Genomic DNA, 17,534 nt, shown 5'->3' on the forward strand with positions numbered 1-17,534 from the left:
TTGATGCAAACTCAGTCAAGTGCTCCCCTTTTGAGCAGGAGGAACAATGAGCTGAATAACCCACTGTGCTGCAGATTTCTACAATTCCATTTATCAGACCTATTGGTTTTAAGGAGGGTTGTAAACAAAGCAAGTCAGAGGCTAGTGAAGAATACGTACACAACGCTGGAAGAACTCAGCAGGTCAGGCAGCATCCATGAGAAAAGAGTAGCCAATGTTTTGGGCCGAGACCTGATGAAGGGTCTTGGCCCGAAATGTTGGCTACTCTTTTCTCACGGATGTTGCCTGACCTGCTGAGTTCTTCCAGCGTTATGTACATATTCTTTGGTCCACAGCATCTGCAGTTGTATTTTTGTGCTTTGAGAGGCTAGTGAAGGTTGAGAGGAAGTCGGATGTGAAAGAAACCAGGGCTAGAGAGGCACTGTAGATTAAAACATTAAGGTTTAAAGATTCTATAAATAATTTTCACCTCTTTGGTTTTACCTACAGTTATCTTTTCCTTGGGTTTAACCCTTCCATACCTAAAGACCAATTCTTCGAACAGGACCAAGATTATTAGCCCCTATTACCTCAACCGCAGAATTAAGTATCTTTACCTCGTGAATAATACTTGACACATTTCCACGTCAAGGGAAAATTAAGTGTGTTGATTTTAAATTAGAATGGAACACATTCTGCTTTCAGTACTTTTATTAATTTGTCATTTATTTTTTAACTTTTCACTTGGAGAGACAGCACTATAACAGACTCTTCCGGCCCAATGAACCCGCACCTCCCGATTACACCCATGTGACCATATAATGTATTGACCTGTACATCTTTGGAACGTGGGAGGAAACTGGAGCATCCAGCGGAAACCCGTGCAGTCACAGGGAGAATGTGCAAACTCCTTACAGATAGTGGCGATAATGGAATCTGGGTCACTGACGCTGACAAGGCAATAGTATTACACTAACCACTGCGCTACCTTGCTGGCCCTAAACAATTTTGACTATTAATTCTTCGACTTTATTTGTCTAGTGAACAACGCAGGGGTTGGAAAAATTGGTCCCATAGAGAGCCTAAGCATGCAAGAAGTTAAGGATATGTTTGACACAAACTTTTTTGGAGTTGTTCGGATGGTCAAGGCAGTGATCCCGGATATGAAGAGAAGAAAAAGCGGTCACATTGTTATGATGAGCAGTGTGATGGGACTTCAAGGTATCTAATTAATGGATAAATTTCTCTTGTTGGTTGTGGTGAGCATTCTGAAATGGGCTAGAATATTCAGATTTGTGTTTTAGTGAGATATGGTTCAAAGCCACTGAAGTTTCTCCCTGCTTGGATTTTGAGACTCTGAACAGCAGGTACATGCTCACCCCTGGCAGGGCCTGGGCCTGGGCCTGGGCCTGACAAGAGAATCCAGCCCAAGCAACAAGTCTGGATCCTTCTGTTATTCAAAGCCCAGAAGCCCAACCAACCCTAAAGATCATGTTGTCAATATTATTTATTCACTTATTTAAAAAAAATATTTATGGTTTGTCTTCTTTTGAACATACGTTGTTTGTCAGTCTTTGTGGAGTTTTTCATTAATTGTATTTTTTTTTGTTCTCCTGCGAATGCCTGCAAGAAAATTAATCTCAGGGTGATCAATCTATGGTGATAGGTACATATTTACTTTAAACTTTGAGATCAACTTGATCCAAAGACCTGCTTCTTTTTTCCCTTTTTTTTGGCCTTTCTGCCCCACAACTTAAAGCAAGTTTCAAAGGTACTTTTTCCAAATGTGTTAATGGGATGTGGAAATCAATAATTTATTTAGCAATTCAACAATTTAGTGATGCCGACATTTGTTGCCCATTTCCAATTGCCCCCTGAGCTGTGGAGGCAGCTGAGAGTTGACCATATTAGTGGTGCACATGTAGACCCAGCCCAGGTGAGACTAGTGGATTTCTTCCCTGAAAGGTATTCAAATCATATTCAGATCCATTTATTAATCACGTGTACATTGAAATGAACCAGTAGTGTTAACAACCAACGCAATCAACACACGTAGGCGTTGCCGCACATTCCGGTACACAGAAACAACACATGACAGAAAGGAGAAACATGGAAAAGAAAACCTCTCCTGACCTTGGTGAGGATGCAGAGGAATGGAAGTTATTCTGTTTATTTTTCCAAAGACCAGCCACGTGCATGAATGGCAGAATTGCCTTCTGCAGATTCTCTGATCTAGAATTTTGGAAATGCAACGATGTGGCCATACTGTTGGATGAGTTCCGGGATAAATCCAAAAGACGCAGCTTAATAATCAAGATTCTGGCTCCCCTCTTACCCCTTCTCTCCTGTCTGTGACCTCCCTCTGGTGCTCCTCTTTCTCATTTTTATTGCCACTGACATTAGTTGTTCTGTGGTAGCAGTGCAGTTCAGACATTTCACAATAAAAATAGTGCAAATGAGGAATCGTGAGCTGGTGTTCATGGACCATTTGGAAATCTGAAGGCAGAGAGGAAGACGCTGTTTCTAAAACATTGAATGTGAGGCTTCAGTCTCCCGTACCTCCTCCTTGATGGTAGTAATGAGAAGAGAGGATGTCCCACATGGTGAGGGTCCTGAATGATGGATGCCGCCTTTTTGAGGAATCACCTTTTGAAGATGTCATTCGTGACCCAGATTGGGTTATAGGGCAGTCAGCAGATTCATAATTATTGTGTAGATGGCATGATTTTCTTTATATACTGATTTCTATATATGAATTGGGACCTTCTTAGTTTAAGAGGCTCAGAGTGTATCCAGGAAGGTTTCTTAAATCAATAAGTAGACGTCCAACGAGAAGAGGGGCCATAGTGGACCTGGTGTTGGATAATGAGCCTGGCCAGGTGACTGATCTTTCAGTGGATGAACAGTTAGGGTACAGTGACCACAGCTGCTTGCCTTTCAGGATAGTTATTGATAAGGATAGGTATAGTCCTTGTGGGAGAGTTTTTAAGTGGAATAGGGCAAATTATGAGGGCATTAGGCAGGAACTAAGAAGTGTTAATTGGGAACACCTTTTCTCTGGCAAGTCCACTTCAAACATATGGAGAGTGCACAGACCAAATGCACAGTCCCAGGGCTGGATGGGGTATTGAAGGATGCAAGAGGTGAGAGTGCTGGGCCTTTGACCAGTATCTTTGTGTCCTCTCTAGCCACAGGCAAGGTCCCAGAGGACTGGTGAGTGCGCAATGTAACTCCTACTTAAGAAGGGAACAAGGGAAAATCCTGGGACTATACTGGAGAGTCTCAGGTCAGTTGTAGGGAAATTGCTGGAGAAAATTCTTAGGGATAGGATTTATGAGCATTTGGATATCCATGGCCTAATTAGGGAGATGCAGCACGGCTTTGTGTGTGGCAGGTTGTGCCTAATCAACTTGATTGAGCTTTTTTTGACAAGGTGACGAGAGAGATTGATGAAGGTAGGGGGATGTGAGAGTAAGTTTCTAACTCAGAGTTGTGAATGCCTGGAATGTGTTGGTGGAAGAGGCAAATCCATTAGAGCCTTTTAAGAGATGTTTGGATAGACACATGTATATAAGGAAGATGGAGGAATATGGACATGGTGTAGGTAGGAGGGGTGAGTGTTTGGATGTTTTGGATTTGCTTTTTAGCTGGGTCAGTACAACATTGTGGCCAAATGGCCTGTTCCTGCGCTGTACTCTTCTATGCCTTATTTACTCAAGTCCCACAGTACCATGTTGAATTTGATGTGTGCCTCTTGAACAATGGTACAGATTGTTGATTGCTGGTCAGGTAGTTATTGTTAGGCTGTCGTACTTCTCAGATTTAGTTTCTTTGGACCTGACTGCGTATAAGCATGCAAATGATCCCTGCAGCAGCATTAAGAAAGCGTCATGGGACATGGTTCTCCATGTCTGTGTAGGTAGTTACATCAGCTTCATAGGAACCTGTGGGAATGTTGAGGAGACTGGGGATAGACCTACTGTCTTCACACCAGCAACGTGAAAGCACCTTGGTGCATTCTTGTAGCTCACGTGTCAGGAAAGCAGAAATATTTGGGGGAACAAGTTCCACCTTGTTTGTCCCTGCTAAATGGATGCCAAAATTTGGTTAGCCAATTATATTGATTATTAATTTGATTAATTATTTGGTTCAGCACAACCTGATGGGCTGAAGGGTCCTTTCCTGTACTCTGCTGTTCTAAGTTCTATATTGAAATAACAGCTGAAAAGTCACTTAGTCTTCCTAATTCGCAAATAAAATATTCTTTCTTTTGCGCAGGGATTATATTCAATGATGTCTACGCTGCCTCCAAGTTTGCCTTGGAGGGATTTTGTGAAAGTCTTGCTGTTCAGCTTTTGAAGTTCAATGTACAGTAAGTGAATATCATTACCAGTGTGTACGAGAATAGTTCTAGTTTGCTCAGAACTGTTCAGCACGAGTCCATACAGTGGTTTCTTTAAGAAATATTTGTGAATCTTGTTTGTAGCCAAACACTTGTGTAGTTGATGTAAAGATGGCCGACAGTCAATTGGTTGTGGGTCCGCTGTTGCAAATTGCAGACCTCTGGGCTAGGGGTGACTAGAGCTTGGTTCAAGTGATGGTTAATTACTGTCACATGTATCAAAGTAGGGACAGTAACACAGGAGCAAAATTAGGCCATTTGGCCCACTGAGTCTGCTCTGCCATTCCATCATGGATGATCTATTATCCCTCTCAATCTCATTCTTCTGCCTTCTCCCCCTACCCTTTGAAACCCTGAACTATCAGCCTCCACTTTAAATATACTCAATGACGGCTTCCACAGTTGTCTGTGGCAATGAATTCTACAGATTCCCTATGCCTTGGCAAAAGAAATTTCTCCTCACCTGCTTAGTTGCCTTCTATTGTTTTTTTTCAAAAGCTTCACATCCTCTAACTTCCTACTAATTTTTCCTAAATTCTATGCCCTCTCTTTTGCTGTGTTTGACTCTTCTTACCAGCCACTTTTGTCTCACCCTTCCTTCAGAAAACTTCATCATCTTTTCGATGTATCTATTCTGCACCTTCTGAATTGCCTCCAAAAATTCCAGCCAGTGCTGTTCTGCCTTCATCCCTGCTAGTGTCTCCTTCCAAATAACTTTGTCCAGCTCCTCCCTCGTGCCTCTGTAATTCCCTTTATTGGCCTGGAATACTGATACATCTGACCTTATCTTCTCTACCTCAGACTTCAGGGTGAATTCTATCATATTTTGACTACTGTCTTCTAAAGTTCCTTTACCTTAAGCTCCCTAATCAAATCTGATTCATTACACAACACTCAATCCAGAATTGACTTTCTGCTGGTGGGATCAACTACATGCTGCTCTAAAAAGCCTTCTCAGAGGCTTTCTACAAATCTCTCTTGCACCAGCCTGATTTTCCAATCTACCTGCGTATTGAAATTCCTCATACCTTTTTATCCCTGCATTTCCTTAACTCTACCCACAAGGATTCTACATCTTCCAATCCTGTGTTACGTCTTTCTAATGATTTGACTTCTCTTTTTAACCAAAGAGCCGCCCCATCCCCTCTGCCTACATGTCTGTCCCTCTGATGCAATGTCTATCATTGGATGTTAAGCTTCCAATTATGATCTTCTTTCAGCCACAACTCCACGATGCTTACAACATTGTACCTGCCAAACTCCAACTGCACTACAAGATCATCTACCTTAGTCCGTGTACTGCATGCATTCAAATATAACACCTTCAGTCCTGTATTCATCTCCCTTTTCAATTGGCCCCTGTGTTACACTTCAACTCCTCCTACTGACTGCAGTTTTTACCCCTATCCTTCCGCACAGTGTCACTACACACTGCCATTACTCGTATACCAACTGCCCTGCCTTTAGTCCTCTTGTTCTGGTTCCTATTCCTCTGCCAATTTAATTTAAACTCTCCCCAACGGCTCCAGAAAACCTGCCCACAAGGATATTAGGCTCCCTCGGATTCAGGTATACCCCGTCCTTTTTCCCCAGAAGAGATACCAATGATCTTGAAACCCTGCCCCCCTGAACTAGTTCCTCAGCCAGATAGTCATCTGCCAAGTCATCACATTCTTACCCCCAGGGATGGGCGGCACAGTCAGCAATCCAGAGATTACTAGAGTGGACAGCTTTGCGTTCTGCACGACATCATTCCATGCATAAAGCACATTGAGGTGGTACTGAAGGAAAAACATTAACTGAATTCAGAATATGGTGCAGTGCCTGAAGTCAAGCAAGGTGCAAGGGCCGTGATGAGGTAGGCTGAGGGATCGGCCTACTAGGGAACTGTTCTGTAAACTTATAACATGGCATCGAAGTTGTCATTGACCCTGGTGGTACGTCCTCTCAAATGCTCGCCTCTACTGTCTGACAGAAGGGGAAAGAGAAGGGAAAATGACCAGGGTGAGGGAAACACAATCAGGTTTATTATCACTGACATATTGTTGAGAAATTTGTTATTTTGCAGCAGTGGCATAGTGCAATACACAAAAAAATAAGTTACTACAGGAAATATAAATAAGTAGTACAAAGAGAACAAAGTAGTCAAAGGATGAAAGGATCATTTTATTGTCAAAGTACGCATGCACGATACAACTCTGATATTTGTCTACTCCAGATAGCCATTAAATACAGAAAGAGCATAGGTGTAGATGGAAGAAAAGACAGCAACTCCCTCCCCCAGCCCACCCAGCAAAGAAAAGCGACAATAACAGTCCCCGGCCCTGTCACTGGCATGAAAATAACAGCTGTTGTGATATACTGGGGTTTTGGGGAATGAATAGAGTTTAACACTGGGAGGCATGGGAAGCAGTTAAATGATTTCCTTTAACAGGATCTCAGCTCAAGGAAGCACAGTAAATGCAGGATCTGCAAGTACCTGATAATGAATGCTCCCAAAAAAAACAGTGCACAGGTGGGGAACGATGTATAAACTTTGTTGTTGCAAAATGACACTGAAGTTATAATAATGTATTATGTTTCCATAATGAAATTATGCATTTCAGTCCTGTCGTCCATTGGGAAGGAGGTACAGGAGGCACAGGTCCCACACCAGCAGGGTCAGGAACAGTTATTACCCATCAACTATCAGGCTCCTGAAGCAGCATGGATGAGTTCACTCACTTCAACACTAAACTGATCCCACAACCTGAGGATGAACTTTCAAGAACTCGACGACTCATGTTCTCAGTGTTGGTTTGTTTATTAGGATTTGCACAGTTTGTCTTCTTTTGCACATTGGTTGTTTGTTAGTCTTTCTGTGCAGTTTTTCACTGATTCTATTTGTTTTTTTCTACTATGAATGCCTGCAAGAAAATGAATCTCAGGGTATTATATGGTTACGTATATATACCTTGATAATGGATTTACTTTGAACCTTACAATAGCAGTTCTAGACTAGCTTCTTCTACCTCAGCATATCCTTCCTTTTGAATTTCAATGGGAGGCGTTCAGCTAATAGAGAACCCAGTTCTTCCACAAGCGACACACACAAAATGCTGCAGGAATTTAGCAGACTAGGTAGCACCTACGGAACAGAGCAAGTGGTCAATGTCTCGGCCCGAAACGCTGACCGTTTACACTTTCCCACTGTCGCTGCCTGGCCTGCTGAGTTCTTCCAGCGTTTTGTGTGTATTACCTTGATTTCCAGCATCTGAAGATTTCCTCATTTGTTTTCCTCAAGTGAGCTCATCCCTCCAGGGTGCAGCAACTTATCTTTTGCCCTGAGTCCTCAAATCACACTGTATTGCTCTGACTCTAGCACACTCAGATCTCCTGAAATAAACCTCCTTCCTCAACTCAGCACTTGTTCACCAGTGCCAGAGCTGTGTGCTAATCTACCTTACACTCTTCGACAGAATGCGAGCTGGGCTGAGAAGAGGCAGATGGAGTTCAATAGAGAAAAATGTGAAATGGGTTGCGCTGGATGGTCGAACTTCCAACAGGGTTACAGGATTAATAGCAGGATCTTAGGAGCATAGAGACACAGTGCTCTTAGGGTCCATGTCCATAGATCCCTCAGAAGTTCCCTTGCAGTTCGTGGAGTGGTTAAAACAGCAAATGGTCAGGGGATTGAGTTCCAGACTCGCAAGGTAATGTTGCAGGTCTATGAAATCCTGGTTAGACCACATTTGAAATATTATGTTCAGCTCTGGTCACGTCATAATAGTAAGGATGTGGAAGCTTTAGAGAGGGTGCAGAGAAATGCCTGGATTAGAGCATGTCTTATGAGGATAGGTTGACCATAGGGCTTTTCTCTTTGGAGCAAGGGAGGATGGGAGGTGACTTGATAGAGGTATGCAAAATGCTAAGAGGCAAAGATGGAGTGGTCAGCCAGAGCCCAGCTACTTCCTGAGAGTGGTAATGGAGACACGTGATTTTAGGGTGTTTGGAGAAAAGTATGGATGGGGGCGATGTCAGAGGTAGATTTTCTACACGAGATCATAGAAAGTGGTGGTAGAGGTAGATACATTAGGGACATTTAAGAGACTCTTAGAAAGGCACATGGATGAAAGAGAAGCAGAGGGCTATGTGGGAGGGACGGTTAGATTGATTTAAAGTAGGTTAAAGGATTGGCATAACACTGTGGGCTGACGAGCTTGTACTCCTTCCCGAAGCATACAACCAACTTCAGGGAATACTTTTTCTTCCCCCGCAGTGTTTCACTGATTGAGCCTGGCCCTGTGAACACAGACTTCGAAATGAAGCTCATGAAGGAAGTGTCATGCTCAGAATTTCCAGGAACGGACTTGGAGACGATCCAGTACTTTAAAGATGTCTACCTGCCCGCTGCTCATGACATCTTTGTGACCCTGGGGCAGTCACCAGACTCCATTGCCAAGGTGAGGTGTTCTCAAAAATGGCTACAAAACAAGTTACAGACTTAGACTTTTGCTCTTAAAGACTTCTGAGATGGACTCTTATCTTTTTCTGTTTCCTATTTTAACATCCATAAATTCTATTCTGGTGGTCTTTATTTGTAAGTGTATCTGCTAATCTGGTGGGGTGGGTTATATAGTGCAGAGCAGATTATTGCACTGCAAAATCTGTTTTGGGCAAACCAAGCCTCAGTCAAAGCAGGGTAATTTCTTTATGTAGTGATTGGTACAAATGAATTAGAAAGTACAACACTCGACATTATCCCACAGTGCAGTTTGGCCAGCTATGCAGTACTGACCTTTTAACTTATTCCATGATCAATCTAAGTCTTTCCTCCTACACTGCCCATAATCTTCCATTTTTCTTTCATCCATGTACCCACCTAAGACTCTCTTAAATGTTGTTCATGCATCAGTCTCTGCCACCTCTCCTAGCAGTGCATTCCAAGCACCTACCACTCACTCTGTACACGCATATGGATCTCCCCTAAACTTACTTACCTCCATTCGCCTTAAAAATATGTCCTCTGGTATTAGCTATTGCTGCCCTGAGAGCAGAAAGCGTTGGCTGTCCACTCTGTCTATGCCCCTCATTATCTTAGAGACTCCTCTCTCAAGTCACCTCTCATCCTCCAACCTTTACTTGTAAGACATGCTCTCTAATCCAGGCGACATGCTGGTAAATCTCCTCTGCATTCTCTCTAATACTCCAGTTGTGGTCTAACCAGAGTTTTATAGAGCTGCAACATTACCTCATGGCTCTTGAACGTCATCCCCTGCCTAATGAAAGCCAACACAAAACATGCCTTCTTTACCGTCCCATCAACTTTTGTGGCAGCTTTGCGGGATCTGTGGACTTGGACCCAAGATCCCTCTGCTTCTCCACACTGTTAAGAGAGCTGGTTCCTATGACCCTGAATGCCTTTGGACTGCCAATTGTGCACCTTGTGGCTCTGGCTCCGGCCTGGACCTTGGCTACCGGCACCTCCAGGCTGAGACTTTACTCACTGCCACTGGGGCCACAGGTTCACCTTCCCCACCACCGCTCTCCAAACCCACACCTTTCAGGACCCACTGTCACCTCTTGGGTCAGAGCCTCCAACTCACTCCCAACCCCAACTACCCTGAACACCCCAACCCTCCCCTTTCCTTTGATGCCTTCAACTCTTCTTTGCCCTTCAATCCCAGCTGTAGTCCCTGCTGTGTCTTCACCATTCTCTCTGACCATCCCCTCTCTGAGGTAAAGTTTTGTCCTCAGCAAGGGCCTGACCCTTGTCCCACTTTGCCTGCACCTCAGTGAGAATTGTGCCCGCCACAACGATGAGCCCTTCTTCTATCACCTCCGTCTCTGAGCCCACTTTGTTGGCAAGAATTTCTACCCCCCAGAGTGATGATCCCTTCTCCAGTCTTCAACCTTCCTCCTCTTTGTGGACATCCCTCTCTGCCTACTCTGGATCTTTTCATCTTGAATTGCTGACGAGATATCAAATGTCTCAACTTAAGCACTCTTCTCTCCTCCTTGAACCTTACCCCCTCTGAACACACTGCACTCTCTGTACCAATCCCAACCTTACCATCAAACCCACAGGCAAAGGGGGGACCTATATCTTGCTGAGGCCAAGTGACAACTCATAGACACCTCCTCATACCTACTTCTCAAGGAGGACCCCACTCTACACCATCAGAAAACTGTCTCTGACACTATCACTGATCTCATCTACTCTGGAGAAATTCTATCCACTGCCATTAAACATAGTTCCCTTATCCTGCATTGCTTGCTTCTACCTCCTACCCAAGAGCCACAAACCTGATTATCTGGGTAGGCCTATTGACTCTGCCTGCTCTGCCACACTGAACTCATGTCCTCATACCTCAACTCCATTCTATCCCCTTAGTTCAGTCCCCTCCTACCTACATCCAAAACACTTCTCATGCTCTCAATCTCCTCCATAACTTTCAATTCCCTAGCCCTCACCACCATGGATATTCAGCCCTATACACTTCTAAGTCCTATCAAGAATGTCTTAAAGCTCTCCACTTCCTTCTTGACACAAGAACCGCCCAATGCCCCTCCACTGCTACCCTCCTTTGGCTGCCAGAACTGGTCCTCACTCTGAACTATTTTTCCTTTGTCTCCTCCCACTGTCTCCGGACTTGAGGGGCAGCCATGGGCACACGCCTGGGCCCCAGCTATGCCTGCCTCTTCGTTGGCTTTGTAGAACAGTTCATGTTCCAAGCCTTCCCCAGTAATACTCCCAACTCTTCCTCTGCTACACTAATGTCTATACTGGTGCTGCTTCACGCATCCATGCTGAGCTCATCAATTTTATCAACTTTGTATCAAGCTTCCACCCTGCCCTTAAATTCATTTGGTCCATTTCTGACACCTCCCTCCCCTTTCTCGATCTGTCTCCATCCCTGGAGATAAACTTCTACTGTGAAGTCTTTTATAAACTTACCGATTTCCATGGTTATTTGACGATACCTCTTCCCACCCTATCTCCTGTAAAAATGCTATTCCCTTTTCTCAGTTCTGCCACCTCCACCACAATTGTTCCTTGGATGTGGTTTTCCTCTCCTGGACATCTGAGATGTCCTCCTCCTTCAAAGGATAGGGTTTCCCTCTCTCTGCTATTGATGCTGCCCTCATCCACATCTCTTCCGATCCCCGAACATCTGCGCTCACCCCACCTTTCTGCCACTGCCACAGTGATAGAGTTCTTCTTGTCCTTGCCTACCACCCCATGAGCCTTCGCAATCTCCGCAATCTCCAAACGGATCATACCACTAAACACATCTTTACCCCCTCCCATTCTGCAGGGATTGCACCTTCCGTGATTCCCTTGTCCCTCCCCGCCCAAGTGCTACACCTCCCTATCCCCTCCTCCCTCACCTCCGTTCAGGGCCCCAAACAATGCTTCCCGGTGAGGCAACACTTCACCTGTGAAGCTGCCGGGGTCTGCGGCTCCTGATGTGGTCTCATCTGCAATGGTGAGACCCGTTGTAAATTGGGGGAAATGAGTACCACAGCTCCTTCTGCCAGATGTGGAACTTCCCAATGGCCAAACATTTTAATTCGGATTCCCAATCCCATTCCCATGTCGGCCCACGAGCTCCAAGATGAGATCACCCTCATGGTGGGGAAGCAACTCCTTATATTCAGTATGGGTAACCTCCAAGCTGATGGCATGAATATCAACTTCTCCTTCCATTAAAAAAAAATCACCACCTTCCTCCTCCTCTATTCCCCACTCTGGCCTTTTACCTCTTCTCACCTGCCTATAACTTCCCCCTGGGTCCTCTTCTCCTATGGTCCACTCTCCTCTCAGATTCCTTCTTCTCCAGCCCTTTACCTTTCCCATGCACCTGGCTTCAACGATTACCTTCCAACTAGCCTCCTTCCCTTTTCATTCTGGCATCTTCCCTCCTCCTTTCCAGTCCTGATCAAGGGTCTCAGCCCGAAACGTTGACTGTTGATTCGTTTCCATGGATGCTGTCTGAACTGCTGAGTTCCTCCAGCATTTTGTGTGAGTATTGTTACAAATCCTGCCGTTAACCTTGTACTCTGCCTTCGAGTTTGACCATTTAAAGTGTGCTACTTCACACTTTTACAGATTGAACTCCATCTGGCCAACTCTGCATCCTGTCACTGTCCCATTGTAACCTATGACAATCTTCTACACCATCCACACTACCAACCTTCGCGCCATCCTCAAAATAACCCACCCTTCCACCTCCTCATTTGTGTCATTATATGCACAAGGTCGGCTGGAGGGATTATCTGGGCGTGCTACCCTGTGTGCTGAGTATCAAGTTGTAGCTGCCCCCAGGCCAGCACCTTTGGCACTGAGATGAATTCAGGTTGTATTGTTCTGACAGACATCTGTGACATATCCTGCACTGAACCTGTCAGAGCAAAGAATTTAACGGGAAAAACTTCAGAGGTTTTTGAAGCCTTCAGGAGGTGGGGGGAGAACAGGACAATATCCCCATAAATTCAGAGCATGGAAGCAAATCATCCTCATTTTAGCAAATGCTTAGAAAAAGACTAATTGAAATAGTTTAACATCTCCTTTCAGCAAATATTAAACAGATGCTGATTCGTTGTGATAATTACATAGAGAAAACACCTTAATTCCCCATGATATCCTCATTAATTTTTCTATGTTAATCAAGATGAAAATTAGTTGGGTACATACACCAAAGTGAAATACTGCAGAGTTTGAAAATCCAAAAATAATATTGGTGAGGAAAGAAGAACAGCATCTGCTTTAGGTCAATGTTTCAGCTCTATGCTGTGGCCCGGGGAAAAGCACACACTCAGGACAACAAATACTTTTTTGGATTTTAATTCCTTTATCTGTTTTAGATGTTTAAGTGCCAGAAGAGGGTCTTAAAACAAAACTAACGACTTTACAATCTCCATTAAACCTTCAATCCACACGCTTGTGTCTTGATAAAGATACAAAGAAAACTACACAAAACTAATACAGCACTAATGTGGTAGTGGCAATCCTGAAGAAAGACAATACAAACAGCATTAGAATCCTCCCAACCCTGAATCTTATACATAGCAGCGAAAACTGTAAGTGAACACATTTCATCTAGGACATCTACTACTTTCTAATACACATGTGCTGAACCCCCGAACCGAGACTGAACATTCACGTTACGCGGTTACATGCACAATCAGTCATGATACAATAAAGTTAGACAAAAGGAACACTTTGGCACAACTTTTACAAGATATAGCCTGGTAGTTAAATTACAGGAAGACTGACCTACTTGGCTGGTGAGGAACTTTGCAAGCCACGCTATCCAGTGTCGAGTTCTTTACTCATGAAGATCTAAAGCATCCCCATGTAAAACATGTCAAATTACCGATATTCTCGATTTGTCAACAAGTGTAAATGAATTCACATGGATATTGTAAATTAATGCTCACTTTTCCTCACCAAGCCCAATAACTCTGGGGGAACTTGATTTGGCAGCAGAAAATAAAATGGTTTCCCCACTATCCCACGCGTGCGTAATGACGTCACCACCTCCACTTAAAGGCACAGACAACTATTCTAGCATTACCCAGATGGATGCCTGAGTACGTTTTTCAACAATAATGAATAGCATTAATAATGAATAATTATTAATAATGAATAATTAATAGCATGAATAATGAATATCTCTCCCATTTCCCGCATATCTGCCCTCACCCCATCTGCCCGCCATCCCACTTGGGATAGGGTACCCCTTGTCCTCACCTACCCCCCCACCAGCCTCCAGGTCCAACGTATAATTCTCCGTAACTTCCGCCACCTCCAATGGGATCCCGCTACCCAGCACATCTTTCCCTCTCCCCCCCCCTTCTGCTTTTCACAGGGATCGCTCCCTACGTGACTCCCTTGTCCACTCGTCCCCCCCCATCCCTTCCCACCGATCTCCCTGCTGGTACTTATCCTTGTAAACGGAACAAGTGCTACACCTGCCCTTACACTTCCTCCCTCACCACCATTCAGGGCCCCAGACAGTCCTTCCAGGTGAGGCGACACTTCACCTGTGAGTCGGCTGGTGTGGTATACTGTGTCCGGTGCTCCCGGTGTGGCCTTTTATATATTGGTGAGACCCAACGCAGACTGGGAGACCATTTTGCTGAACACCTACGCTCGATCTGCCAGAGAAAGCAGGATCTCCCAGTGGCCACACATTTTAATTCCACGTCCCATTCCCATTCTGATATGTCTATACATGGCCTCCTCTACAGTCAAGATGAATCCAAACTCAGGTTGGAGGAACAACACCTTATATACCGGCTGGGTAGCCTCCAAGCTGATGGCATGAACATTGACCTGTTAATGCCCCTCCTCCCCTTCTTACCCCATCCCTGACATATTTAGTTGTTTGCCTGTTCTCCATCTCCCTCTGGTGCTCCCCCCTCTCCTTTCTTTCTCCTGAGGCCACCCGTCCCATGATCCTTTCCCTTCTCCAGCTCTGTATCACTTTCACCAATCACCTTTCCAGCTCTTAGCTTCATCCCACCCCCTCCAGTCTTCTCTTATCATTTCGCATTTCCCCCTCCCCCCACTACTTTCAAATCTCTTACTATCTTTCCTTTCGGTTAGTCCTGACGAAGGGTCTCGGCCCGAAACGTCGACAGCGCTTCTCCCTATAGATGCTGCCTGGCCTGCTGTGTTCCACCAGCATTTTGTGTGTGTTGTATGAATGGCATTCGATGGTCACCCGGTTACATCTACTTCTTACAGTGGTAGGAAAAGTTAATTAAAAATTAATTTTATTTAGAGATGCAGCCCAGAGGTGAGGAGTGGAGTGCCTCCTTGGTCAGAGTTGACCATGGATATTGTGTCCTAGCTGTGGCGTACGCAAACCAGGGCAGTACTGTACGATATGGAGAACAGGCTGTTGCCCATGTAGCAAGCTCCCACACATCCGATGAACCCAAAGGAATGGCAAAGACCGATACGGTTTAGTACCGCAGGAGTTGCCAGTCAGCGTTGAACTCAATGCCTTAGGGACTCCAGCTCCAGATTTTTCCCTTGGGGTTTACTCCCAAAGCCACAAGACAGCGGAGATTTGAGGTCGGAGTTCTCCTTCTCCTAGATGAGCTGCCAACCATGGCTGACAAGCCCTAACTGCCAAAGTGACTGGTTTTAAGGTGCTAGTAACCTGCCTTTGCCCCCTCTCCTGTCAGTAGAAATGGTGCCCCTGGGGTTAATAGCTTAGCCACACGTGAAGGCCGGGAGCTGGACTTAGTTGTCAGAGGCTATTTGAGGCGCACACCATTGGAAACACTTAACAGGTAGTAGAAGCTTGTCCCCATTACCTCCCCCGGCTGTAACAACCTTACAGCCAAACAAACTGTATGTCCAGCAGCCCACCTCTTTAACCTTAGCCTAATCATAGGTTAATTTACAATGACCAGTTAAACAAACCAGTTTGTCTTTGGACTGTGGGAGGAAACTGGAACACCTGGAGCTCACGAGAAGTACTTACAAACGTGGAATTGAACTCCGAACTTCCATGGCCCAAGTTGTAATAGCATTGTGCAAACCGCCATGATCTCAGAGTGTAGAGGGACTAGGTAATAGTGGGATACAGTGTGAGAACATGCCCGTGCACAAAGTTAAAGTAAAGTACCTATATGATACCGTATACTACCTGCAGATTCATTTTCTTGTGGGCATTTACAGGAAGAAATACTGAGTTTACAAAAACTATGCAGAAAGGCTGATTATTAAGCACCAAGTTTTATACTTGTATTACCTGAATTAATTTAATTCTCCCTGTTGCAGAGCAGGCTACAGGATTCTCAAGCAGTTGTATACATCAGTTGTTGCTTCACTCGTGAAACGGGGCTCAGGTGGGAAGGGAGGAGGTGAAAGAGCAGTGTGTGTAGCTGGTATTGATGTCGTATTTAAACAGCTTATTTTGTGCACTAATTTAAGTTTAAATGGGCAAATCAAAATATTTTCAAAATGAGTACAGTAAAACTGACTGGTAGTGTTGGGCTAACACTTTCTGGACCATTCAATGTTACTCATTAACATTCAAACATCAATTTTTTTTGATACACAGTAGCATGATCAATTTTCCTGTCAACTTAAAGAATTAAGGGAGCCTTGGTTTTGGCTGTAAACCTGCTCATGCTTCTGACCCCCTGGTGGTTTTGATGCACCATCAATAACTCTCGGAGACGTGAGTCGAGATAGGCTTTTATTAGCTGGAAGAAAGCACCGTCAGCAGTGTCAGCAGCAAGAGCCCACCACACAACATCCTGGAGACTGAGGGAGGAGCAGTGCCTCCAATAGCCTTTATACTGGGGTCTGTGGGAGGAACCACAGGAGCAGTCAGCAGGGGGCCGTGTCCAGACAGGTATATGTAGTTCACCACAGGTTTGGAGCCTAAACCTCGCTCTGGTTAGTGACCAGCTTCCAATCCAGGGAATTAGTTAATGCTTCAGGCTTGAGACCCTTGGACAGTTCCGAGAAGTATTTTATAACATTACGCTCCTCAGCTCAGTTCTCACATTGCCTGACCTGCTGAGTTTTCAGAAGAAATACCTCATTGTTTTTGGCTGAAATAAAAGTTAATGATGGTCGACATGTGGAAGAGGTTTAAAATTGTTCTAGTATAAAGGTACTGTAGTTGGAAAAGTGATCATTGACCGGGATAATCAATAATTTTTGTATTTCACTTATTTCCTTTGTTCACAAGGCGACCATCAAGGTGATAAAAATGGAACAACCAGTATTTCGTTACCAGACCAACATGCTCTACACACCATTGACGGCAATGAAGTACGCTGACAATACGGGAAATCTGTCTGTTCGAAGTTTTTACAACCTGCTTTTTAATCATGGAACTCTCTTCAAGATAAGTTTGAACTTCCTCAGGCTTATCACATGTACCTGCTTCCGTAATAGGGCAGTTTCACCGGACTGACAAAAAAATGTGGAAAATTAGCTTTCAGGACATACCAAAGTATCATCATGGCTGATTTAGTATCTCTCTAAATCCCACACTTCTGTCTTCTCCCCATAACCTTTGATGCCCTTGCAAATCAAGAATCTGTCAACCTCCACTTTAAATATACCCAATGACACTGTCTCCACAGCCGTCTGTGGCAATGAATTCCACAGATTCATCACCCTCTGGCTAAAGAA

The 17,534-nt window shown here is 44.5% G+C and overlaps 1 protein-coding gene across 1 annotated transcript in view; it reads left to right on the forward strand.

The window, feature by feature from the left end:
- The window catches only part of LOC132405856 (retinol dehydrogenase 8-like), a 54,365-nt gene extending 37,052 nt beyond the window's left edge, over window positions 1-17,313 (forward strand). The window contains exons 3-6 of the mRNA XM_059990850.1: window positions 1,021-1,200; window positions 4,258-4,351; window positions 8,640-8,823; window positions 17,086-17,313. Of these exons, the coding sequence (XP_059846833.1) occupies window positions 1,021-1,200; window positions 4,258-4,351; window positions 8,640-8,823; window positions 17,086-17,313 (686 nt within the window). The remainder of the gene's footprint in view (window positions 1-1,020; window positions 1,201-4,257; window positions 4,352-8,639; window positions 8,824-17,085) is intronic.
- Window positions 17,314-17,534: the final 221 nt, after the last annotated feature.

This window comes from Hypanus sabinus, chromosome 16, assembly GCF_030144855.1.
Source record: "Hypanus sabinus isolate sHypSab1 chromosome 16, sHypSab1.hap1, whole genome shotgun sequence".
NCBI classification, from domain to species: domain Eukaryota; kingdom Metazoa; phylum Chordata; class Chondrichthyes; order Myliobatiformes; family Dasyatidae; genus Hypanus; species Hypanus sabinus.